General features: G+C 44.7%; 1 protein-coding gene and 1 long non-coding RNA gene across 6 annotated transcripts in view; one reads left to right on the top strand and one right to left on the bottom strand.

Annotated features, from left to right (window-relative positions):
* Positions 1-25,897, top strand: part of LOC132224361 (uncharacterized) — a 1,115,498-nt gene that overhangs the window by 808,861 nt on the left and 280,740 nt on the right. The gene's annotated exons all lie outside the window — the stretch shown is intronic.
* The window catches only part of AMOT (angiomotin), a 71,904-nt gene that overhangs the window by 36,358 nt on the left and 9,649 nt on the right, over positions 1-25,897 (bottom strand). For 3 of the 5 annotated variants that reach the window (XM_059680193.1, XM_059680191.1, XM_059680194.1), the window contains 3 exons: positions 19,518-19,666; positions 16,731-17,661; positions 3,307-3,793 (listed from right to left, as the gene is read on the bottom strand). In XM_059680193.1, the coding sequence (XP_059536176.1) occupies positions 3,307-3,793; positions 16,731-17,599 (1,356 nt within the window). In that variant the 5' untranslated portion in view covers positions 17,600-17,661; positions 19,518-19,666. Of the gene's footprint in view, positions 1-3,306; positions 3,794-13,013; positions 13,132-16,730; positions 17,662-19,517; positions 19,667-25,897 lie in introns of those variants that run through there. The other 2 variants (XM_059680192.1, XM_059680195.1) reach the window with 2 other exon arrangements.

The following is a 25,897-nucleotide window of genomic DNA, read 5'->3' as shown; positions in this document are numbered from 1 at the left end:
AACAAATACCAATGGCCAAATAAGGGACTATGGGGTATCTAAAAATGAGTGAGGATATTATCATTGGCCTCAAGAAGCTTTTTAGCTAATCAAGTAAAAGAATATAGAGAAAAAAAGAGACAGTAAGAGTAGTCCTATTAAGTGTAAGGAAGGAAGAGGTTATTCCTGGTTGGGGGTGAGGGGAGAGGAGGACAATTTCAGGGAGGAGGTGGCATTTAGAGTTAGATCCTAAAAGCTGGATCAGATTTCAATGAGCATAGGTGAGTGGAAGGGTATTCTATTCTGAGTTTGTGAATGCATTCCCAGAGTGACCAGTAGTTCTATTTGGCTGGACACTGTGGGGTACACAGAGGGAAGCTGATGAGATCTGGCTGCAAAGATAGACTGGAGTCAGATCATAAAGGGGCTTTAATGTCAGGCATTTGGACTTTATCCCATAGTCAGTGGGAAACCAGTACAGATTTTTTAACAGAAATTCATAATCAGAGTTGTGTTTTATGACACTCTGGCAAATCTTGTAAAATGGAAAAAACAACAACACAAAACATCAAAGAGAAAGAGTTTTGCCCTGAATCAGCCCGAACAGCAAGAAAATAAGAAATTAGACTCCAAAGTCTTTCTGTAACCAGTATAGCTTCATTGCACATACAATAACCACAGGACTATTTGCATATAATTTGAATAAGACAAATAAGCCCCATGGTGTATTAAGCAATTTTCAAAATAAATGTGATTCTTACAACCCTTCTACATTCCCTCTCAGTTTCCCACTATCCTCCTTAACAAAGCTCAGGGTGCTTTATGGGGAGAAATCTCAGGCTGAAAGCCTGGGGGAAAGGTGTGGTTACCAAACAACTCGGATTCCACCTGCCCCAGCTCCAAAATTATGCCTGATGCAGGACTTCCTGCAAACAAATGAGGCTTACACCACAGAAAAGAGCAGACTTGAGAATGTTTTTCTCCTTGCAGATGGCACCAAGATAACAGCACAGAAGGGAAAAACTGGTGAATGGCATTTAGAGACATGATCTGCAAGGCTTGGGCCTGATAAAGCTTCTGCGTGAAATTCAAGTGCTGAGTAGAGAAAATAAACATTTCCATTTGAAAGAGCAGCTTGGTGTTGGTCTGCTCTGGGCAGCCTTAACAAAGCTTTCCAGTTCTCCACAGAATGCCACACCTGGAAGGCAGTCCCTCTACTCAAGTTGTTCAGGGTACTATTTCAAGATCTTGCACCAATCCTTTCCCTGCCCCCCTGTATAGATACTGTACCCTCCAAAAGGGCAAGTTGTACGTCCGTAAACAGAACCTTCCAGGAAAAGAAGTCACAGGAGGGCATATCCACTAGTCTGATCTACGCAACTGTGGCGGCTGGGGAGAGGGCGGGTGGTGGTGAGTTTCCAGACTTATTCTCTCTACTTATACCCCTCAGAAACCTTGGGCCTCCTTATTCGTTCTAGACCAGCTGGTATCTACACCTCATTCTCCTCACTTTCCTTTTCCTCTTCTACCTCACCTGTGCTTCTCATCCACTGCAGCACTGGGTTGGCTTCACTTCCCCCAACACTCAAGGTGTGTCAATTACACTCAGTTGAGGCAACCTTACCCATACTTGGGAACAAACGCCACAAATCCTATTCTGCCCCTCTTCCTTCCACCCACCTCCTCCTCAAAAAAAATCAACATGAATCCATAGGTGAAGAGGGGTTACAGAAGATCTGGGTCTACCCTTCAGTTACTACATCAAAGATGTGGCTGGGGCCACCCTGAATAGAGAGTTTGGGGAAGGGTATCAACTGTTAATTAAACCTAATCAGCCAAACTGTGCCAGTCTGCCTATAGGGTGTGAATATGATCCATTTAGAGAACGAATTGTAATGGGGTGGGGGTGAGGGTATTGTTCAATGAATGAACGGGGAAATTTTAAAATTGGGGGCAAAGTCAGGGAGAAAAAGTTCTCACTTGACCCCACCAACACCCATTCTGATTTGGGAACATTGGGGGGAAATGTTTTTACTACATAAAAATACTTAGCTGACAGTAAGTCTTCCTCTCTCCTTTAAGACCCAGATTTGGTGTTTACAAATTCTCAGCTTGATTCAGGCCCCTGAAATTTCCACTTGCGGGTGTCTCCTAAGGACAGAGTTGAACAATACCAGGCAACATCCCTTCCCTCCCCCACCTTCACCCTCACCTCCCTAAACAGTTTGCATTGTCGGGAGATCAAACCACAGGAGCTCTACAATGACAAAAGCTGCAAAGTGGCTGCCAAAGGCATAACCTTATTCACCAACAGCCACTGGAAGCCAAGAGCTAATGTTCCTAGCTTAGAGCACTCAAGAGCTCAAGTCCCAGCTGCAGGAGACAGGAGGGGCCCAGGAAAGAATGTGAACTGGGGACATACATTCCTTTTTCTACTTCTTCAGCCTAGGGCTGTCACCTGTCACCCAGCTGTGGTGCTAAGCCCCTCCTGCACTCTTCCACACACACCAGAGAGAGAAAGAGCAGATGTTGAATGTGAGCTGCAGGGAAGGACCAAAGGAAAAAAGAGGATAAGGAAGCGGGTGTTGAAAAAGAGTTACCATGGAAACTTCCACTTGGAAAAGTGCTCTAAGCCCTTTCCAGAACAAGGCAGGGCAGGATCTAACTTCAGTGGTGAGATTTTTCTAGAAACTATGATTTTATACTTAGGATTCAACTTCAGTATTAACTATAATCAAGACAAAAAGTCTTTATGCTGGTAGGTTCTTCATACATAGACATCACCAGTGTTCTTGACCTTATGAAGAAGTTTCTCTGCCTATTGGGATTCTAAAACAATCAAGTTTTCTTAAGGCTATGGTGTCTAGGAAAACTTCCTCCTCGCATAAATATAAAATGTTACTTCTTCTAGAAAGAAAGGTAGAGGCTTTTTCCAAAGTTTCATCTATATCTAACCTTCAGATATAAGAATCCTTACCCTAGTCGGCTTGTGGACCAAAGGGTCCCAGGTTCGATTTCAGTCAAGGGCACATACATTGGTTGCAGGCTCCTCCCGGCCCAGGCCTTGAACAGGGCTCCTGCAGGAGGCAACCAATCAATGTGTTTCTCTCACACCGATGTTTCTCTCTGTCTTTCCCTCTCTCTTCCACTCTCTCTAAAAGATCAATGGGAAAATATTCTCAGGTGAGGATTACCAAAAATAAAGATATAAGAATCCTTAAGACCTGCACATAAGTGATGCAGGCTCCCACAAATGGAGACTTTTACATCGATATTAAACATATAAGATCTAAAGGAGACTCTAATATCCCAATACTGGGGCCTCACCTTCTGCAGTCTTGCCACCTTCTCGTAGCATCCTTCCAACTCCTGCCGCAAGTTCCGGTTCTCATCTGAGAGGATCTCAACCATCTGCTGGGCTCTGGAAACAATGGCAAAAGGGTCTGCCGGCATTGGATGATAAGAAGCAGAAGACTGCTGAGCCCTAGGCATAGCTGAATAGGCTTCTCCTGGCTGTGGCTGCAACTGCTGGTGATGGTGGTGGTGGTGCTGCTGCTGCTGACTCAGGCCAGGCTGGGTGAGACGGTAAAGATCACTCTGGTGAGACTGATTAGGAAGGAAATGTTGCTGCTGCCTAGGTAGGTGAGCCGAGTGGTCTCCTTGGTTTGGGACCAATGGATGTTGAGCAGGAGATAATCTAGTGGATGGTGGAGACTGCAGCAAGGACAAGGAACCCCCAGATGTGAGGGAAGAAGTAGGGCTGTGAAGTTGAGAGTTCCTGGTCGACAATGGCAATGAGATGTCCTGTGCTGGCCTGTAAAACATGGAGGGTATATTAAGGTTAAGCTCTTTCTGAAGGCACTGGGGGAGAAGGGCACAAGAAAGTGACATGAGGAGGCTTTCAGTCCCCCACAGGACAGCTGCAACCTGAGAAGCAGGCAGTATTAAACTATGGAGTCTCTGCAAAGACCTCCACAGTCCTTTCTAGGTCTGACCTTCTATGACTGCCTGACAGACAGAGACGTCATCCCATAGATTGAGGACTGAACCAGATGATCTCAAAGGTCGCTTTGTGAAAATTAAAGTGATGTATGCCTATACACTTGGCCCAAGTAGGAGCATTTTAAATGAGTCTTCTCGCCTCATTTTAAACTAAACCTTTTCTGACATTCTATATGTGGTCCGGCACACGTAAAGAGTCAAATTTAGAAAATATGTTCCACTTGCCCAAAAGGAAATAGTGAACAGCAGTCAAAAACATCCCTCATCTTGCTATCTGCAACTCTCTTTGATACTAATACATATATTCACAAAAATGAGGATAAGTAGATACTTTTTAGAGATACCAAATAATTGTTATTGATTACAGTTATTAATAACTGACTGAGGGAGAAACCAAGATGGCGGCATAGGTAATCACCTATATTTGCGGCCTCTCACAACCACATCAAAATTACAACTAAACAGCAGAACAACTACCACCCAGAACCATAGGAAAGCTGGCTGAGTGGAAATTCTACAACTAGAGAGGTGAAGAAAGTGCATTGAGACCGGTAAGAGGTGCGGAGACTCGGAAAGTGCTGGCACCTGGATGTGCTGTTCTCTAAACCGGGAGGGAGATACAAGCTCCCGCTTGCTCTGAATTCCAGCTACAGGCGAGACTCTGGGGGACCCAGACATATACGGGGAGAAACTGGACAGTCTGGCATTGGGACAGGAACTGAGGGCGGCTTACTCTTAGAGGTGCTCGCAGCCTGCATTCATTGATCCTGCACTGGTGCACTGGACGCAGAGAACCAGGGACTTCTCCAGTTCAGGGAAGCCATTGCTGTCTACTCTGCCCTGGTGATTCCAAGGGACCCCACCCCACCCAATTTACAACCCCACCCATGCTGTGCTTATGGGCTTTTGCATATGAATGGCCTGTCCTTTCACCTAAAACAAACTGCAGCTGGGACAGAAAGCCCCAGAGATTCCAAAAGAAGGCCCACTACCTGGCAGCAGTGACCTTGCTTCACAGCTGGGCCTCCTCTGGGCACTTCCAAACCCCATACAAAGAGGAGGAATCTGCAGGTGTCTCTGTAGCTCCTGCTGAGCAGCCCCAGACAGTGGCTGACCTTGCACCTCCTTGGAGATGATAATGAATTACAACTCTTCACATCCATAAGAGACACACTCAAGGGGCAGACTCAGTGAGCACCAAAGCCCTACTGAAGCAAGTCCTGCCCATAAGGGTGTCGCCCGCACAACAGATCTTCCAGTGTAGACATAGCTGGTCACCACAGCCATTTGGCCTGGAGGTCAATTCCTCCCAGTGATACCAACAGCAATTAAGGGTTAACTACAACAAGACTGTACAAACACCCCACAAAGGAGTGCACCAAGAGCATCCACCTCAGGTGACTGGAGAGACTGAACCATGGGCCCTATAGGACACCAACCATGCAAGGCCACTTTATCAACTCAAGGAGACTTAGCAGCTACCCAGTACATAGAAACAAACATAGGGAAGTAGCCAAAATGTGGAGACAAAGAAATAAGTCACAAATGAAAGAAATGGATAAAAGCAAACTACTGGATATAGAGTTAAAAATCACGGTTATAAGGTTACTCAAGAATCTTTTAGAAACCTCTGAGAAATTTAGTGAGACCCTCAAGGATATGAAAAAGGAGCAATCAGAAATTAAGCATACACTGACTGAAATAAAGAATAATGTACAGAGATCCAACCCTAACTGGTTTGGCTCAGTGGATAGAGCATGGGCCTGCGGACTGAAGGGTCCCAGGTTTGATTTCAGTCAAGGGCATGTACCTTGGTTGTGGGCACATCCCCAGAAGGGGGTGTGCAGGAGGCAACTGATCAATGTTTCTCTCTCATTGATGTTTCTAACTCTCTATACCTCTCCCTTCCTCTCTGTAAAAAATCAATAAAAATATATAAAAAATATATATACAGAGATCCAACAGCAGATGAGAGGATCCCAAGAATCAAGTCAAAGATTTGAAATATGAAGAAGCAAAAAACACCCAACAGGAAAAGCAAAAAGAAAAAAGAATCCAAAAATATGAAGATAGTGTAAGGAGCCTCTGGGACAACTTCAAGCGTACCAACATCTGAATTATGGGGGTGCCAGAAGAAGAGAGAGAGCAAGATACTGAAAACCTATTAGAATAAATAATGACAGAAAACTTCCCCTACCTGGTGAAAGAAATAGACTTACAAGTCCAGGAAGTGCAGAGAACCCCAAACAAAAGGAATCCAAAGAGGACCACACCAAGACACATCATAATTAAAATGCCAAGAGCAAAAGACAAAGAGAGAATCTTAAAAGCAGCAATAGAAAAACAGTTAGTTACCTACAAGGGAGTACCCATACAACTGTCAGCTGATTTCTCAACAGAAACTATCCAGGCCAGAAGGGAGTGGCAAGAAATATACAAAGTGATCAATAGCAAGAACCTACAACCAAGATTACTCTACCCAACAAAGCTATCATTCAGAATTGAAGGTCAGATAGAGAGCTTCACAGACAAGAAAAGGCTAAAGGAGTTCATCACCACCAAACCAGTATTATATGACATGCTGAAGGGTATTCTCTAAGAAGAGGAAGAAAAAGATAAAAGATAAAAATTATAAACAACAAAGTGACAACAAATACATATCTATCAACAAGTGAATCTAAAAATCAAGTGAATAAAAAAATCTGAAGAACAGAATAAACTGGTGAATATAATAGAATCAGGGGCACAGAAAGTGAGTGAACTGACAATTCTCAGGGGGAAAGGGGCTGTACAGGAAGAGATTGGACAAAAATCTTACACCTATGGATGAGGACAATGGGGGTGGTGTAAGGGCATGGGATGGGGTGGGAACCAGGTGAAGGGGAGCTATGGGGGGAAAAACGAAGAACAACTGTAATAATATGAATAAAGTTTTATTTAAAAAAAACTAACTGATACTTATTAGGTAGCATTTAGAGTTAGTTCCTATAGTTAGTAGGATCTAACTCTATTTGTAGATAGTAGTAATAATACTATGGCCTCAAGGGGATTATAGGCAACACTATTGTACTGATTTTTGATGTACTGAATCACAAAATGTAAGGACTGGAAAGGCCTCAATGAAATAATTTAGTCCAACTCTGTCAATGGACAGAGGGGGAAAATGAGGTCCAGAAAGAGGAAGCAATATGCCAAATATTACAGAGTGAGTTATGGTGGTATCAGGATAGAACCCTTGTTTCCCAATTCCCATTTCCAGGCTCTATCCACTACCATAATATATTGATTTCCTCATGCTGATGTTCAGATTCGTAGCCTATTACTTACAGAAAGTTCCAGGAAGAGAACTTTGGTACATTGTTTAATGTGGTTCTCTCATTTTTATATCTAAAACTGGACTACTGGCCATTAAGAAAAACAATCAGAATATGTGAATGGATCATTTCCGTCATCATCACCACAAGGAAGAACATCTATCAATATACACACAAAAGCTTATACACCCCACCCCAAGCCCATGCCCAATGCACCTCATATGCTCCCACATTCTGTGGATGCTTGCCTTACAATTGATATTTCTCAATCCAGGGGAAACAGATGGCTAAGAGCATGGGATTTGGATCCCAACAGAATTTAGAGACCTTTTCTACTGCTTACTAGCTGTATAACATCGCTCAAGTTACTTTATCTACAAGAGCCTGTTTCCTTCCTGAGGTTGCAATTTAATTACAAAAATACTGGACTCTTCTCATTTTGGAGCTCAATGGGAATTACAAGTCTCTTATCTACCTCCCAGAGAGATAGGTTGACCCTGTTAGTGATTTTACTTATTAGATATTCATTTAATCTTTGCACTGAATTGCATGCAATTCATGGTGGAACTGGGACAAATCACCAGGAGCAATTAATTTTTAACTGGTATTCCAAATGCTAAAGCACATCTCTCCCACACACACTCCAGTTATCATTATTGTTCATTTATATAACCTGACAAGAGATCCTCACTATTAGGGATTTTTACTGCTACAAAATCATTCCTACCACTTGCTCATGGACACCCAATTACCTGGATGTTTGCCAGAGCCCTCAAACCTGCTCCCTAGTTTCTGTCTCTCAGCCCCATCTAAGCCTCTGGTGTACCCATATTCTTCCAACTTCATACATATGTCACTATAAACAATTACTAAATATTGAAGAGGGCATGAGAACTATTTTTGGATAGAAGAATTTACATGGTTCTCCTGATTACAACTGGAAAGTTACTACCTTCACATGACCTTTCTTTCCAAGAGCTCAAAGCACTCCTCCAATCAAAGGCCTGGGAGCTGTTTACAAGTATATATGTGCATATGTGTATATGTGTATATGCATATGTATAAGATGATATAATATACTAGGGGCCCAGTGCACAAATTCGTGCATCTTGAAAGGAACTGTGGGCCGCAAGGCTGTGGTTGTCCCAAGGGTGGGTGTTGGCCCATCCTCTGCACCCCTGCCTGGCCCCTCCCACCGCAGCCCCCAGTCCCCTGTCTGCCAGCAGCCCCACTCCCCCCACTGCCCCTCCCACACTGACAGCACTGGCCCCACTCACACCTGCTGACAGCACAGAGCGATTGGGGCCAGCTCCAACAGTGGGTGTGAGTGGGGCTGGAGCCATCAATGGGTGCGAGTGGTGGCTGCTGCCCCGATCGCCCCTCAGGAGCAGGGGGAGGTGAAGAAGCCCTCAGGGGCGAACAGGGCTGGCAGCCATCACTCACACCCGCTGACGACGCCAAGCAATCGGGACGGGTGCCAGCCGCCAGCAGCGGGTGCAAGCGGCAGCTCCTTTGCCAGGTGTGGGAGCCAGTGGAGCTGGCGCCAGCAGGGGTATGAGCAGCAGCTCCAGCACCAGCAGTGGGTGTAAGTGGGGCCATCACCAACAGCGAGTGCGAGAGGGGGTTGTCGGCCACAATCGCCCCTCAGGAGCAGGTGGAGGTGGAGAGGCCCTGAGGGGCGATTGGGGCCAGCAGCCGCTGCTCGCACCTGCTGATGGTGCAGAGTGATCAGGGCCGGCACCGGCAGCAGTTGCAAGCACTGGGCAGGACCGCAGTGCACGGAAGCAAAGAATTTTCAGTAACCACCAGAGGCTTGCTCCAATGATAGCGACCAGCGCCCCACCTTGGTCTGGTGCCTGTGCTCACCTGCTCCACCATCCCACCACAGCCGACGCCCACCATGTTCTGTATGCGCCCCCTGGTGGTCAGCGCACGTCATAGTGACTGGTTGTTCAGTTGTTTGGTTGTTCTGCCATTTAGTCTATTTGCATATTAGGGTTTTATATATATAGATATGTGTGTGTGTATATATATCTACACTAATAAAAGAGAAAAATGGTAATTGGCGTACGACGATACCCTCTTCATTGGCTAATCAGGGCTATATGCAAATTAACTGCCAACTATGATTGGCAGTTAACTGCAACAAGATGGAGGTTAATTTGCATACGTAGGCACAATGCAGGGAGGCGAAAGGGAAAGCAGGAAGAAGCCCCCTGCCACTGACAGTGATCGGAAACCCAGGGGGGAGCTAAGAGCTGGGGGGCAGGGCAAAGGCGGCCCCAGGGCCGCCTTTGCCCTGCCCCCCAGCAATGATCGGAGAATCAGGCGCCTTTGCCGCCCTAGCCAGTGATAGCAGGAAGTAGGGGTGGAGCCAGCGATGGGAGCTGGACACAGTTGAAGCTGGCAGTCCCGGGAGCTAGGGGTCCCTTGCCTGGGCCTAAAGCAGAGCCCACGATTGCGAGGCCACTGCAGCTGCGGGTCCCCGCTGCCCGAGCTGGACGCCTCAGCCAGAGGCGTTAGGCCTGGGCAGGGGCGGAGCCTGCAACTGCGGGGAGCTGGGGGTCCCCTGCCCAGGCCTGACACCTCTGCCGGAGGCCTCAGGCCTGGTCAAGGGGCCGATCCAGTGATTGGTGATCGGAGGGTGATAAGGATCAACTCCTCTGGCTGAGGCATCAGGCCTGGGTGGGGGGCAGAGCCGGGGATTGGGAAGATATGATGGTCCCCTTGCCCAGGCCTGAAGCCTGGGTCAGAGGCATCAGGCTTGGGCGGGGGGTGGAGCAAGCGATCAGAGGGAGATGGAGGTTCCCTGCCCAGGCATGATTCCTGGGCCAGAGGCCTCAGGCCTGGGCGGGGGCCAGAGCCAGTGATTGGGGGGAGATGGAGGTCCCCTGTCCAAGCCTGACGCCTCGGCGTCAGGCCTGGGCAAGGGGCCGATCAGGCGATCGGAGAGTGATGGGGTCTACGCCTCTGGCTGAGGCATCAGGCCTGGGCTGGGGGCAGAACCAGTGATGGAGGGAAATGAGGGTCCCCTGCCCAGGCCTGACACCTCTGTCAGAGGCGCCAGGCCTGGGCAAGGGGCCGATCCTGCGATTGGAGGGTGATGGGGGTCAACGCCTGAGGGCTCCCAGTATGTGAGAGGGGGCAGGCTGGGCTGAGGGACAACCCTCCACACACACCCAGTGCACGAATTTTGTGCACCGGGCCCCTAGTATGTCTATATACATATAAATAGATAGATGATAGATTAGATAGATAGATAGATAGATAGATAGATAGATAGATAGATACTAGAGGCCTAGTGCATGAAATTCGTGCATGGGGATGGGGGGGGTCCCTCAGGTGGCCTGCACCCTCTCCAATCCAGGACCCCTCAGGTTATGTCCGACTGCAGGGATCAGGCCTAAACTGGCAGTCAGATATTCCTCTCACATTCTGTGACTACTGGCTCCTAACTGCTCACCTGCCTGCCTGCCTGATTACCCCTAACCACTTCTGGCTGCTGGCCTGATGCCCCTAACTGCTCCCCTGCCCATGTGATCACCCCTAACCACCTCTGTCTGCTGACCTGATTGCCCCTAACTGCCTCTGCCTGCCTGCCTGATTGCCCCCTAACTGCTCCCCGCTGTCGGCCTGATCGCCCTCTAACTGCCTCTGCCTTGGCCCTTGCCACCGTGGCTTTGTCCAGAAGATGTCCAGTCTAATTAGCATATTATCCTTTTATTAGTATAGAATAGTGGCCTGATGCACAAAATTTGTGCACATTAAAAGGGAATTAATTAGAGGAAATATTTTATACTGCTATTTGCCCTTTATTATAGAAGTGTCAGAGATGAAAGAAAATTAGTAAAATGTATATGAAAATCTTCCTCCTATCAGAGTCTGGGGCATACTGCGGGACCGAGTCAAGTCCCTGCCCAACCGCACGTGCCTCCAAATCACACGAGACACAGACCCCGCTGGCCCCAACCCCACTGGGCAAGATCCAGACCTGTCAAGCCCCGCCGGGTAGGGGGTGCAACCTAAGGTCCCCTGGCCCAGCACCAGGGTGGGGGCATGCCTTGAGGTCCCCCGTCAAGCCCCACCGGGTGGGGGGCGCAGCCTGAGGTCCTCCATCAAGCCCTGCCAGGTGGGGGGCGCGGCATCAGGTCCCCTGCCCTGGCCCAGCACCACGCAGCCTCAGGTCCCTGCTGATTGCTCCTTAAGGCTCATTACAGGAACTCAGCCTCTACTGTGGGGGCAGCCATCTTTATTATTACATATACCCTCTTTATTAGATAAGATGATAATCTTAAATTTATATATAAATTTAATATCCTGGAATTTGTTGGGGCTATTGGATATCCTGGGTAGAAAAGAGGGGCTTATATTTCATGTTCTCCCATCCAACTCTCAAAATTTACAGGAAAAACAAGCATATTAACCTCCATCCTCATTGTCAGGATTTGGAAACCCAAGGCCTGGGATGTGTTCTCTCTTAAAGACTGAATGCCCATGTGCCAGGGGGTAGGGGAGGCTGGGGGAAGGTCAACTGGAAAAAAAGGAGACATATGTACTACTATTTGTAATACTTTAAACAATAAAAAAAAATTAAAAAATAAAAATTTTCAAAAAAAAATAAAAGACTGAATGCCCAGTTCTGAACAGGGCTTCCTCCTCCCAGCTCCCCTGGGTGCCATCAGCAACCCAGGCCTCTCCTTTAAACAGAATGTCCACTGGTCCCCCTCCTGTCTGGAAGCTGAAAGGCCCCTCCTTGCCCTGAACAGCTCATGGCCTCCTGGGGGCCTCAGAAAGGAGAAGACCACAAGATCTGTGAAAAGCAGTCACCAGAGTCAAATAAGCCCAGGACTGTAGTGGCCCTGGCCATAACTCTGGGCACTGCCTACGAGATAAGGCAGTTGCCCCTCGGGTTCCCCAGGCTGGAAACAGAAGCAGATTTCAGTGCACTGTGATGTTGGGAAGACCAAGGCAGTCCATCCCTGGCAGGTTTGCAAACATGAAGCAAGGCTTGGGCAGTCGCAAGGAGAGAGAAAGCCCTCCAGCCAACGAACTCCATCTGGGCTCCAGCATCCACCCACCACAAAAAAAGCAGGGCAGTATTAACACTCTTGTGACGTTTCCATTGAGAGGAAGGGACTGAGGAATGACAGGGGTAGGGGAGAGCTGGGAGGATGTCAGAGGAAGCAAAAACACACTTGAGACTAAATAATACACATAATAGCAATAATAAAGGTGCTAGTTGGGTAAGCGGCACTCACCCCAGCACCGCAGCATGAATCACTCCCCACTGACATATTAACCAGGAATAAGCTGCCAGCAGACAATAGAAATCACATGATCTCATGGAAGCCCTGACCTGCATCCCTGCCCCTTCCCTCCCTTCATTCTGCCCCTTCCTAAGACAACCGGAAGTGTTCTGTGGAAAAGGGGAAAGGGTATATATGCAGGACAGAGGCCAATGGCCAAAATCAGCATCCCCCCAAGCAGGCAGCACTCCCTCCCAGAGACAGACAGCTTTGCAAAGACACAAAAGAAAAGCAAAAACCGGTCCGTTGAGTTGACATACCACCTTCCACCCTGATACCTCACTGACTGGAAGCCCCTGCCCTCCCCTGCCACATACTACACACACACACACACACACACACACACACACACACACAGACATACTGCACACTCCTGGTCCACACGTGTGCAAGCCCACACTTATACTCTCACCAGAGCAGGTGCCACCAACAGCCTGGAACCCAATTTAGTCTCCCCACAGAAACGGTGCCTTTCCCAGGCTCCGTGGTAGTGAAGCTGTGAATCCTGGACTGGGCTGCAAATTCTTGATTGTTTCTCTTGCACAACCAGCTCTGCTCTGAACTACAGAGTTAGGTCACCCTTAGATTCCACTAAACAAGGATTTCAAGAAACCTCAGATCTGGGCACAATTTCAACAATTAAAAGGAGGTGGCTGCTTTACAAACAGAGAAGATTTAATTTTTAAAAGCAGTTGATAAATGTATAAACCCCAAATGCAGAAAAGGCTCAGCACTTACAAAGACAAAAGATTCAGAGAATTTTTAATTCTTCACATGCCATGGCTTTGTTTCCCATCTGGAGTTCTGAGCATTCAGGATATTTATTTTTTAAGTGGGGAGGAGGGCATAGGGAAGATGAAGTAATAAAAAGATTGTTTATAATATTTTGTTCATTTTAACAGCAAATCTTTAGCATTTTACTGCACCTTGAAAGGCAAACAAAGGTTTTTTGAACAGCAATTTGTTCAAAGAGCTTGCTTTGCATCCCTATCTGTAATTTGTGGATTAAAAACTAGGAATTTAGTCTTCTAATTGTTTGGTGCTAACAGCAGTTACTTGGACAGGTATTCACAAACTGTTAAAGCAAATAAGGAGGACAAATGTGTCACCACTTGAAAGTGTACACTTCAGGAAAGCAATTCAACTACCTCCCCCCTGCCAGCAATTTGTCAATAGGTGCCACTCCTTAGTCCCATGCCCTGCAAACATTTTATTGCCTGAATTTTTCTGATGCAGACCCAAACTTAACACAGAGCATCTTTTAAGTTTTGTTATTTATTCATTGAGCATATCAAGCAGCCTGTTCCTCTCCCATAGAGAAAAAGAAAAAAATGTTAGAACAAACCTGTCTCTTAAAATACTGCTCAAAAGAGGGTAAGCAGCATGAACTCTACTGCTTTTGGTGACAGGAAGATAGAACTACAGATAATGTAGGAGGGAGGAGAAAATACAAGTATCTTCCTGTAAAACATATGCAGCTACATTTTTCTGGTGGTTTAATCAGTATGGGAAGAACAAAAATCCCTCTTTGGGTTCCTTATTATTTATTTAGGCAGATCAAAGGACTTTTCCATCTAGCTTCAAACACTGTGGGAGCCATTTCAGATCACGAACAATACTGGTGAATGAGTTCTGAAAATAGCTTTCCTGGGGAGGCGGGCCATGTGCTGAGTGGGGCTTTGGATTCTGCTCCACACTCCAGCCAACACACTACCCTCCCACAAGGCGACCAACGTCAGCCCATCCCCATACGGTAGGGAGTCCCACAGACTCTTTCCATACTAATGGGAAGAACAAAACAAAAACCCTGGCTTCATTGACATTTTGCTGGCTTGGACGGGTTTCCACTAAGCTAAGCAGTCCAACAGACCAACCCCTCCCTGGGTCTTCCGCTTCATTGAACAGATGGGAATTGGGTTCTTGATCTCATTTAAACCGGAAGGGCCCTGTCCGTTACCCCATTTCCTGTTCCAAGCCACTTATCAGAACTTAGGCTCCTGCCCTCTAAAAGCTGCACGGAAGAGTTAAGGGAAAAAAATCCTAAACTGGCAAAGTTAGGGGTGGAGCCCAAAGTGAATTGTCTCTGGCTAAAAAAATGAACCTGGAAGGGGAAAATAATGAAATACCAGGAAATGCCAGGTGCATTCTCTCACCTTACCTCTAACTCCACACCTTGACTGCCTTGTCTCCACAGTCATCCAATGAAGAACTTTAAGCCAAGAGGCTTTTTCCCAAAGCAGTAAGAAGGAGACAGGAGGCAAAGAGTTAGACATCAAAGAGATTCACAAGCCTAGTGTGGGGGCCCCCTAAGGAAAAGCCACCCTAGGTCCAGGCACTTCAAACCACAAGGCCACCCATAATTACCCATGGTAACAAGGCAGGAATACCGTGTAACTTCCATCACTGTTGCCCATATACTGAAATACTACTAATCAGAGACATTATTCCAATAGCAATAACAGAAATAATGAATTGCATAATGAAATCATAATATCTGGTTGATACAATGGGCCCTTGAATAAATCAAAACTATACATGATTGGGCAAAAGTAGGTTTATAGTTATAATACAAATAAATAATACAATAATTAATAAATAATAATAAAAGAATAAACTATGTGTTTCGAGTACTCACAACTATAAACCTACCTTTGCCCACCTGAGTATTTAGGAAGAACTGAATATATAAAACAATACTCCTGAACTAAGGTCAAATGGTAGAGAAGTCATGGGTGTATTTTGCCTTCAACATTTTAGCATCTGACCAAAACTTATATATAATACTAGTGGCCCGGTGCACAAAATTCGTGCATGGAGGGGGTGGTTCCCTCAGCCCAGCTTGCACCCTCTCCAATCAGGAACCCCTTGAGGGATATCCGACTGTTGGACATCCCTCTCACAATCTGGGACTGTTGGCTCCTAACTGCTCACCTGCCTGCCTGCCTGATTGCCCCTAATCCCTCTGCCTGCCTTCCTGATCGCCCCTAACTACCTCTGCCTGCCTACCTGATCACCTGTAACTACCTTCCCCTGCTGGCCTGATCTCGCCCCCAACTGCTTCTGCCTGCCTGATCTCCCCCCAATGGCCTTCCCCTGCAGGCCTGATGTCACCCCCAACTGCCCTCCTCTGCCAGCCAATTTTGTTCTGATTGGTTGGTTTCTATGCCAGTCAGTGTCTCTGGACCTATCAATGGGGCCTGATCAGAAAGGTGGGGCTAATCAGCAGCCCTGGTGGAGGCCTGCAGAGAAATGGAAGCGTGGCTGCTGGCCAGACTGGGAGAGAAAGAGAGAGGCAAGTGCTGATCAAAAGCTGCCACAGAGGGAACGGATCAGTCTCTGCTTCTCCCTTCAGGCCTCTCTCTGGCCCTGATTCGCAGTCCCCTCAGCAGTCAGTGCAACCCATCGCTGACTGCAGGACTGACTTCCAGTTGGTCTAGCCTTGATCCTTACCAGTCATTAGGACCCAGGGTTTTATATATTAGGGTGACGTGAATTTAAATTACATGCTTAAAAACACAACAGGTAACTAACAAAGTCTCTACAGAAGAAAGATGAAGCAATCCAGATATCATAAACTGAAAGGAAGTACAAGACAAGTTATATTCTGAACCTGCATGTTCCCCCACAATAACATTTTGGTGTTTGTTTAGTGTCCAAAAGAATCACAATAATTCCTCCGAAAGATGTGTTCACAAAAATATGTGATGAGAGTTTTGCAGAGGAGGATAAGTAGAAGTGATAGGATATTCCAGACTAACTTTAAGTCCAAGATTACTTGCTTCTGCTCCTAAAGGAAGGGCTTAAAACTCACAAGATGAACACCGACACTTCTTTCAATATCCTAGAAGACAGGACAGCAAATAGCTGCTGAAATCAAGATTTGTGCTCCTGTTCATCCACTAGGCAGTTGAGGCCATATTCAACCTATAAAGTTCAGGGAATGTTAATACAGTACTAATTATGGCTAGAAATTCAGGTTGACAGGAAATTTACTAAGTCAGGGGCCAGCCATGCATTGCAGAGTCTGTTATACCAAACACTGGCCCACTCCTTCCCTTAAGATTTCTAACACACAGCAGAAGCTGGCTGGGGGAGGAGGTCAGAAATCATAGAAAGGGAACTCTCTTACCTGGCTGCTCCATACTCAGGGGGATGCTGATACCTCATCAGTTGCCCCTCTGTTCTCCCTGGCTGGTTCAGACGATGCTCACTATAGAAGTGCCCTGGCTCTTGGGGCTTGCACACTACAGACTGGGGTGGCATGCCCTTGAAGGGATACTCTGGTGGGGGGCCTCGGTGTTCCACGCCCTTCAGGCTATGCTGGCCGGGAGGTCCTTGGGCCTTGTAGAATTCACTGGAACTTGTGGGATTCTTGTAGAGGTCATTGGGTTGTGGTGGAGAGAGTGGAGCACTGGTAACAGGTGGATGGGCCTTAACTCCACTGGTGGCCAATGACATCTGCATTAGTCGTTCACTCAAAGAGCGGACATGTCCTTGCTTAAGGTCTCTGAGTCCTTCATCCTGGTGCATCTTCCCAGGATTGAGACGCTGAACTGATGGGCGTCCCTCCGTCCTCATCTTCTGGTTGGTGACTCCAGTGACATAGAAGGCAGCTCCAACACTGGCATGCTGTTGGCCCCGAAAGTACTGGGACTGGACCTTGGCTTCTTCATAGGTCGGGAGTTCTTCATTATTCTGCATTCGAGGGGAAAGTTGTTTCTCCATCATGATATTTTCTGACTGAATTTCCTGCCCTTGGGGTTCTTGTCTAGCAGCATGTGCCACAAGCTGTTGGTGGTGGTCTTGGGGACTCAACATATCATTCTGAGGACCTGGGTTTCCACTGCCACTGGGGAAAGGAGGGACAGTCCCTGTGGCTTGCTGGTGTATGGCAAGCAGGTTGCGATTCTCATTAGGATTGCCATAGCGAAGCTGCTCTTGTAGCAGACGCTGCAACACCGTGGTTCCTCCACTTGGCTGATCTTCAGAATTTCTCATCTCTATTGCTGGTGGTGCCTTGTGAAGAGAGAGAGAAATTGGGCACCTGGGCTGCCCTTGACCTAGGAAGGGGAAACAGGAAGCTTAACACCCAATTGATGGATAAATCATTCCTCTAAAGGGGAAAAATGGGGGGGGGGGTGTGAGGATTCCATTGCAGATACAAAGTAGAGAATTGAATCTAGAATTAATAGATTAATTGTTGGTGACTCCTGACTCTAGCATTGATATGAGGAGGAACTTGGAGGCATAAGAGCTCTCTGTTTCCTCTTTCACTTTTAGCATGGGTTAAATATTTAATCTTGACTTAACTCTGAAGAGGACAGGACAAATCTGGAGCAGTCAAGTAGGGTGATCAGAGAGGGCAATTTTCCTAGGACCTTACTTACAAGGTTCATCTCTCTGTTTTCTATTTCAATGAAAAATACAGATGTGGCAGTGGGGGCAAGACAGTGGAGAGAAGTTGTCCCGTAGACAGGATCTGTAAAGCAGTTCAGCATGTGAAGGGAGTTATAAAATGCCAAATAATAAGTAAATACATAAAAGGTGATGAGAGCTTGGCTTGCACCAGATAGAAATGATCCCTGCTCGATGGATATCATTTTCTGTGATCTCATAAAACTCTGAAACATATTTTTTTAAAGGAATCCTTTCTGTATTGTCCATTTTGGATGCTCCCTGGCTTAGTAAGAGAAGGGCTTGGAATCATTGTTATTGATAAGTTTTTCTTTCAGCCATCCAGGAATTGTCTTTGAGATTTTGTTGTTGTTGTTGTTGGGTGCTTAAGGGAAAACCCTCTTTCATTTAAGAGGGCCTCTGACAGCATTTAGAAATTGAAAATTTAAAAGGTTATCCTTCTGGAAATGGTATAATTATAATACTCCCCCCCCCAACTAATTATTCTTAAGGAAGTAATATGGATTGAGTGAAACATCAGTAGTAAGACAACTCAAGATTCAAATTCTAAGCATGCCATGGTTTTACAGGGTAATCTAAACAACTGATTCCTCTTTTCTTATCTTCTAGTCCCCAACCTAAAAAATAATATAGGTGACCTCTTACATTGTCTCTCTCTCTGCACAGTATAGTAAGTAATGCATATAAACTCATTACAGGCTCAAAAAATCTTTGGACAGAATCTGTCTCTCATATACTATAATTTAATACTAATGCTCAATAATGAAACTTTCACTCTAAGGATCTTAAGTAGTGTTGGATAATGGACATGATGTCACACAAAAAGTTACAATAAAGGTCAACCTAATCCACCCTTGGGTTCCTAGATGAGAACTCTGAAATCCTGGTTACAAGGCCCTGATTTCTATATTAAATAGCCTCTGAAAACATGACCCCCTTTCCCTTAGTCTTACAGGGAGTAACCTAAAGACATGTATGATAGATAGAGAACAGTCATCTTCTCTCCTCTCGCACTTCTTGCATCATTATTCTACCTGGTTTCTAGTTATTGTATAGAGTAGCTAACCTTCCAAAGGCCCTTCTTAAATCTCATTAATCATATTTTGGGGGAAGAGCACACCAAGGGGCTGAGAAAACTGCCCTTAAGTTCCCTTTCCCTCCCTCCCTCCCAGTGACCCACTGGGACTCTTGTCTTTAAACTGTCAGATTGGGATTTTCTGATAGGCTGAGAAATATAACATATAAATCTCTGTTAGTGCCTGAAACTGGAAAAATGACTGCCAAACTACTTTTACTTTCTCAAAAAATGGAAACAGGAGTATGTATGATCACAGAAAAATCACTTATAAACCCCTCTTGCAAGGCAATGAAACCCAGACATTGAGCTACCCCAGATCCTGAAGAGTAAGTACACCACCCCCTCCCATTCCACACCCACCCCACCCTGCACACACACAGGCTTGCACACACACAGGCACACATACACATTGGTGATCCATACCTATTTCTGCTTTCTTTTAGGCTTAAAGCCTTGATCAGGATAGGGAATTCTTGCTTATGAGCAGCTCCAGAAACCGCAACGGCAGATTCCCTCTCCCCTAACACTCAGGTTCAGGTTAAGCGCCGCCAAGAGTCCAACCAGTGGTCACTCTGAAATGTTCAGGAGGGGGAGGGAGGAGAAATAAAAACGTCGTTTCTATTTTGCCACCAATGGCCAACTGTTAACCAAACCAGTCCTTCCGAGGGAATGACTTGTCCTCCCATGTGCTTGCCTTTTATATGAGTGGCAGGATCCATTTCCACCAAGACAGAAAGAAATGTCACCTCTAGCAATATGTTCAGGAGATAGGCCAGTCTCCAGGAGATGGAAATGTTCAGGTCTGAGACTGGGAGATTGCTCTGCTCTAGCCTCACAGCCCCAAAAGCCGCTGCTTCGATTCTGAGTTGAAATGATGGGTGATGACAGAAGCCATAACCACAGTCACCTTTAGGGTGTTTCCTTTCGATTGCTATCAGTAGCAGGACAGGTGAATGAGGCCCCGCATCACAGAAAAAAGGCGGTCATCAGAGGGCAGGTTTTTGGTCAAACATAAATGTGCAGTGGAACTCCCAATTCAACTGCTACAGACTCAGCTGGGCAGAAGCAATCCCAAACTCCTTTTTACCCAAGTCATTAAGTATTTATTGCATACTCACTATTCCAGATACTCTCCAGCCTCCTGCTAGAGGAATACAACAGACACACAACATATTGTTCCTGCCCTCACAGAGCTTACAATCTGATCGATGGTCCATCCATGCTTCCTGGAGCAGCAAAGGCAACTGCCCTTCTCAATGCATAGCAGCAACCCCTCTCCCTCAAGAAGATGCCTCCACTTGCTTTCTCAGCACTTCCACAGCCCCGGTGTCTCCGAAAAGGAAAGGCAAGACTAACTGCAAACACCCACCAGGTAAGGGTTTGAGATAGTCCCCATTTCTAATTACTGCTTTGACCCTCAGAAAAGGCCCTGCAGGTCCAACCAAAATGGTTATCAAACTGAAGAGTTTGTGTTTAGGTGGCATGCAGATGATTCACATTCTTATTTTCTGTCCTGCCTTCGGCATGACTCACTCATATCACTTAAAGGAAAGGCTTTCATCTGCGCCAGAGACACCCGTTCGTGAAGCAGGGCAATGTAAAAGAAGCACACAAGCATCTCTGTATTTCGGGAGCATGTCCAAAACATCTGAGTTTTTTAAAAATCCACAAAACCGCACAGTGATTAATTTAACATTATTTCCTTGCCATGTTGCCAAAAATAAAATGAACAGATATAGAGTGAGAAAACATGGAAATTTGCCTTTCCATCTTGTTTTGGCCCAACGTGTAATCACAATCAAAAGCAAAAGCATCTCCCATCTGCAAGGTAATTATTTTGGGGTGTCTCTCCTAATTTCAAAGAGAGGAACAACTTCTAATTGGAATCAAAGCTGGACTATTAACAGAGCTATGGTAAATAACCCCTGTGCTTCTGTTGTCCAATTCTGAACAAAAAAGTTGTCTTTTTTTTTTTTTAACTGAAACACGCAGAAAACAGCCCAAGGCTTCTAAACTTGGACCCCTGGAGAGAAACCACCATACAATTCTTTGCCAGTACTATTTAGATTCCTCATGCCAATCTTGACTGGCTTGCTTCTAATGCCCAGCTCCTCACCACAAAAACTTTACTTGTCCAAAGTCTTACTCTTGTTCCTTAATTTTGTCCTCTCTCTTACATATCCTTTTCAAAACTCAAATCATTTTAAGTCAACCGGACACAGACTGTCCCTCCCCATAACCCCGCCCCCTGGAGTTTTTTGTTTCTGTTTAAAAGAGGAAAAGAACTCAGCCTAAGAAAAAAAGCTTTGCTGATTTCTCTCCAGTTTGCTGATTGCTTCTTAAAGAACTTATGTTCATCTACATATTAAGAGTCACATAAAAAGGAAAACACTACTCCATTTATTTATTAGAGAAAGGAAAGGAAAATATTATTGTCTCATGTGCAAGGACTAAAATAGTATGAACTCTTAAATCTTTAATCTGCCCACAGATTTAATCACCCCAACTGTCAGGGGTCTGACATCATCTTCAATCAATAAAATAACCTTGTTTCTCCTGGACAAGCAGACTGTCCCTGAGGATATTTGATAGGGGAAGAAAGGATATCCGTGGTTCTCTCTTTAAAAAATGCAATTTGAATCTATATATTCAACTCTTCTGTAATAACAACAGGTCAGCAAGGCCAAGCTAAATTCTTACTCCATTTGCAGTCGTTTGCCTCTCCCAGTATACCTGGGAGATTGAGCCAAAATGCATTAGTGAGAGCCCAGATGTTTCCCAACCCAAGTCCCAGAAAATCAACATGACAAGGTGGCCAAATTCCCACCCTTCAAATAAATTTTAAAATATGCCTATAAGATCTTCTCTTTGTCCCTTCTAACTCTTCTTATTCTGCCCCCACCCCTCACTCCACCAACCACACTGAAGAATCAAGCCTAGGAAACCTGTTTCTCTGCTAAATCTTGGTCAACTTGTTCATACAATTTTACTTCCAGTTCTCTGGAAATAAGCCAGTTCAAAGTTTTCCATGTACCTGCATGCACATATTTGTGCATAAAACACACATGCACACACACACATGCACACACCCTCCCACACAAAGAGAGGAAAAATGGCCCACTGAATTCTCTCATGTCCTCTCTGGTTGGTCCATATTGTGGCCTGAGGTGTCCTAGGGAACACCTTTCCCAATAATCTTGCAACTCAGGATACTAATTCACTTCCTCTGGGAGGTAAGAAACAATGGTCCCTTTGCAGGTTAGCCCTAAACTTTCGATGGATAATGGGCAGGCAGTATAAACAGCATGGTTAAGAACCAGGGCCTAGAGTTACTCTATCCAAGTTCAAATTCTGGATCTATGGTTTACTAACTTACCTCATACATGTCTCTTGACATCCCCAAGTTTCAAATTTCATCATTTGCAAAATAGGAATAACAGTGCTCATGCCTCATAGAGTTTTATAAAGCTGAAGGGAGGTAATCCATGTAAAGTATAAACACAGAGCCTGGTACACAGTAAAGACTCAGTAAAAGTTAGCTATTAATATTATTATTTCAAACTGGCTTTTTTTTTTCTAGAAGGCTCTGCAATTTTATAAAGTAAGGTTGGTTTTGTAAAATCTTTATTTGCAACTCAGTTTGTGTGCAGAGGTCCTTAAATCAGTGAATGTTGGAAGAAAGACTCCTGGGAGACCATCCAGTGGTCCAACCCTCCCTTTTTATAGATGAAGATGCCAGAGCTTAAAAGGGGTCAGAGCCAGGGCCAGAATACAGGTTTTATTACTCCAAAGGGAACAGTCCTTCCACTAAAATATATTATCTAGCATATTAGTTTATACATAGAAGATGCTTAATAAATATTTATGAAATTGAATTGACTCTAGTTTTAAAAGACTATGAATGGGGCTTAATGCTACCACCAATTTTTCAACTCCATTACAAGTAAAATGATAATGGGGCGATCCAAACAGGTGAGAGGGTTCTGTTTAGTTAAAAGTATGGTGGAAGGACCTTACACAATAGCTCCTCTGTAGGCCAAGATATGCAGATAGGTCGGGGAGTAGCAGGAACCTCCACTGATCAATATTTCCAGGCCCCTGTTGTAGGTCTTGTCAACATCATAATGACTTGGTACTTACTGTTACTTAAGTCTAGTACTAGCTTAAGAAAAGGCTTTGAGTCAGCCCCACTTCTTTGCTCCTAGCTCTTCCTCAATCTAGATTAGGTTAGAAATTTATTTTAAGAACCACAGTAAGACCTTGGCATTTCCAAATCTTACTGAGGATCAGTATCAGTTATCTGTTTCTGAGACAGCAACTCAAAGGTGTGGTCAATTTGGTCCCAGTTTTATGTTTCTGTACTATAAATCAATTAAGTTGAACATGTGAACAGCCAACAAAAGCGATTAACCCTAAAATGTACATGAGCAGTGAAATACTGGGTAACAAGAAAAATACTGTTGCCACCACCCCTCCACCTTGCTCCACACATAGCCATTTCAAGGGAGGAATAAATATATCACACCATCACATCCCATTTCTTCTTGCCTCAGAAAGAATATAAGCAATCCATAAAATCATATTGAGTATAAACTGAGAAAAGTTTAAAAATATACCCAGAAGCTATCTACTTTACCATTATCCTATTTTCAATGGCATACTACTCACTTTTATTTTTACTTATTTTACAAGTAATATAAGCACAACACACAAATATTTATAACAGAAAAAAAATCACTCATAATCCTAGCAACTCAACCCACACATTGTTAATATTATAGAATATTTCCTTTCGTTTTTTTCTTTGTATACTTGTGGTTTTGCAAAGCAATGAAATATGAATGTACATGTAATTTTGGATGCTACATTTCACTTTATCATAAGCACTTTCTCCATGTTGAAGCATAGACTTCATAACAAACACTGCAATGACTGTGTAATAGTCCATTAAATGAGTGTATCAAAATTCACTTACCCATTTTCCAATTATTCAGACATTAAAACTGCTTTCAATTTTGTTCTAGTCTAAATAATGTTATAAAAACATCTTTTGATTTGGCCTTTTTCAATATTTTGGATTGTTTCCTAATGATAGAATCCCAAAAGTAAAATTAATGGTCAAGGAGCATGAATGTTTTTAGACAACCCACTGAAAAAAAACTAGCAAAACATCAAAGTCCCATGAAATCTCTCCTTCATTTAATGAAAAGTTATCCTGCTCCCACTTCTCCACCAGGGCAGAGCAGGACTCCTGGGAGGGAAAGAAGCCAAGAGAAGCAGTGTAGTATCCCAGTGACTTTCAAAATGGCAGAGTGGAATGTGGACTCCCTTGTGAATCCAGCTTGCATGCACTTGTCCCAAATTGCCACCCAGTCAAGAAGCTCATTAGTAAAAGTATCAGGTGGATGAGAATAGGTTCATGGCCTGTAATGGCTTATATCATGTTTCATTTTTTGCCCTTGGAAAGATCTGACAGTCAGCTTGAAGACATTCAGTTCTAGTGACCCCATGTGCTAAATTCTCAGAATTAAATTGGTTAGTTTTCCAATATCAATATTCAATATATTTGACAGGGTATTGTGCTATGTAGAACTAAGCATAGATAACCAATGTGACTGTGTACCCCTAATTTTCAGCCACAGTTAAGGTGGCACATTTAGGGTCATCCCTGTTTAATATTATATGGCTAAGTGGCATCTGTCTTAAATGGCCAAGGTGTTATGTAGTCAGAGGTTTATTTGCAGACTCGACCATAAAAGTCATCCAGTCCTAAGGCAGGGGAGGAAACAGGCCAGAGATGCCTTAGCAAGAGCAGACACAACAGGCATCTTTCCTGGGCTGCTTAGTGAAAATTCTCAAAAGAGAACAGTGCTTTCCACCTCCTTGAAGGTTTTCCCCTAATCTTTGTCCATTTTCCCCTTGCCCCCAACTCTGCTCAATATGGAAAATTAATTCTCTCTCCTCACAGTTTCTACTGTACTTCATATATATCTCTATTAGAACACTTATCAAACCATATTTTCCACAAACATTTATTAAGCACTTAACTATAGCCAGAAACTGCAAAAGTCCTAGGGTGAAGAGAGAGAGAGAGAGAAGAGAGAGAGAAATAAAACAGTCCAGTCCTCAAGGAGCTCCCACTCAAGCAGTGGGGCACAATCCAACAGGAAACCAGAGGTATAAGCAGGTAACTGGTAACACAGAGAACCCTGCAAAAACCTCTGAGCCACCTTAGCAAAGCTTCACAGAGGAACAGACCTATGAGCTGAGTAGGAAACATGTAATCTGATAACCGACTTGCTTATGGAGAAGTTGGAAAGGGAGGAGTCAAAGATAAGTTGAGATATATCTTTGGGAATCATTAGCATATGGATAACAGCTAAGGTCAAAGAGTGGGCTGGATCACATAGAGTAGGAGCAGACTATAATCAAAGATGAAACTAAGTTGGGCTCCTGAAAAAAGTGAGCAAGGGTCAGGTACTTGGCAATTGTGCGCATGCGAAAGAAATTCCTTTATTTACCTATGGCTCCCCCTCCTTCCCCTTACACCTTCAATCTAAACCTTGGAATACACTGCTCCAGGAATGGAAGTCCCCATTTGCAATGCAGAGAAGAAAAAAGAAGTTCATTCATGTCCTTTAAGTTTGTAAGTACCAACACAGAAATCACTTAATATGTTGAGCCAGAAATGAAAGTTGTTAGACTGCAAGATCTTAGAGGGCACGGGCTGAGTGCAAGCTTTTCTTCTGTGTCATTCTTAACACCTAAAACTTTAATTGGTACATAAATTATGCTTAATAATT

This window comes from Myotis daubentonii, chromosome X (genome assembly GCF_963259705.1).
Source record: "Myotis daubentonii chromosome X, mMyoDau2.1, whole genome shotgun sequence".
In the NCBI taxonomy this organism is placed as follows: domain Eukaryota; kingdom Metazoa; phylum Chordata; class Mammalia; order Chiroptera; family Vespertilionidae; genus Myotis; species Myotis daubentonii.
This window is presented reverse-complemented; position numbering and strand designations above follow the sequence as displayed.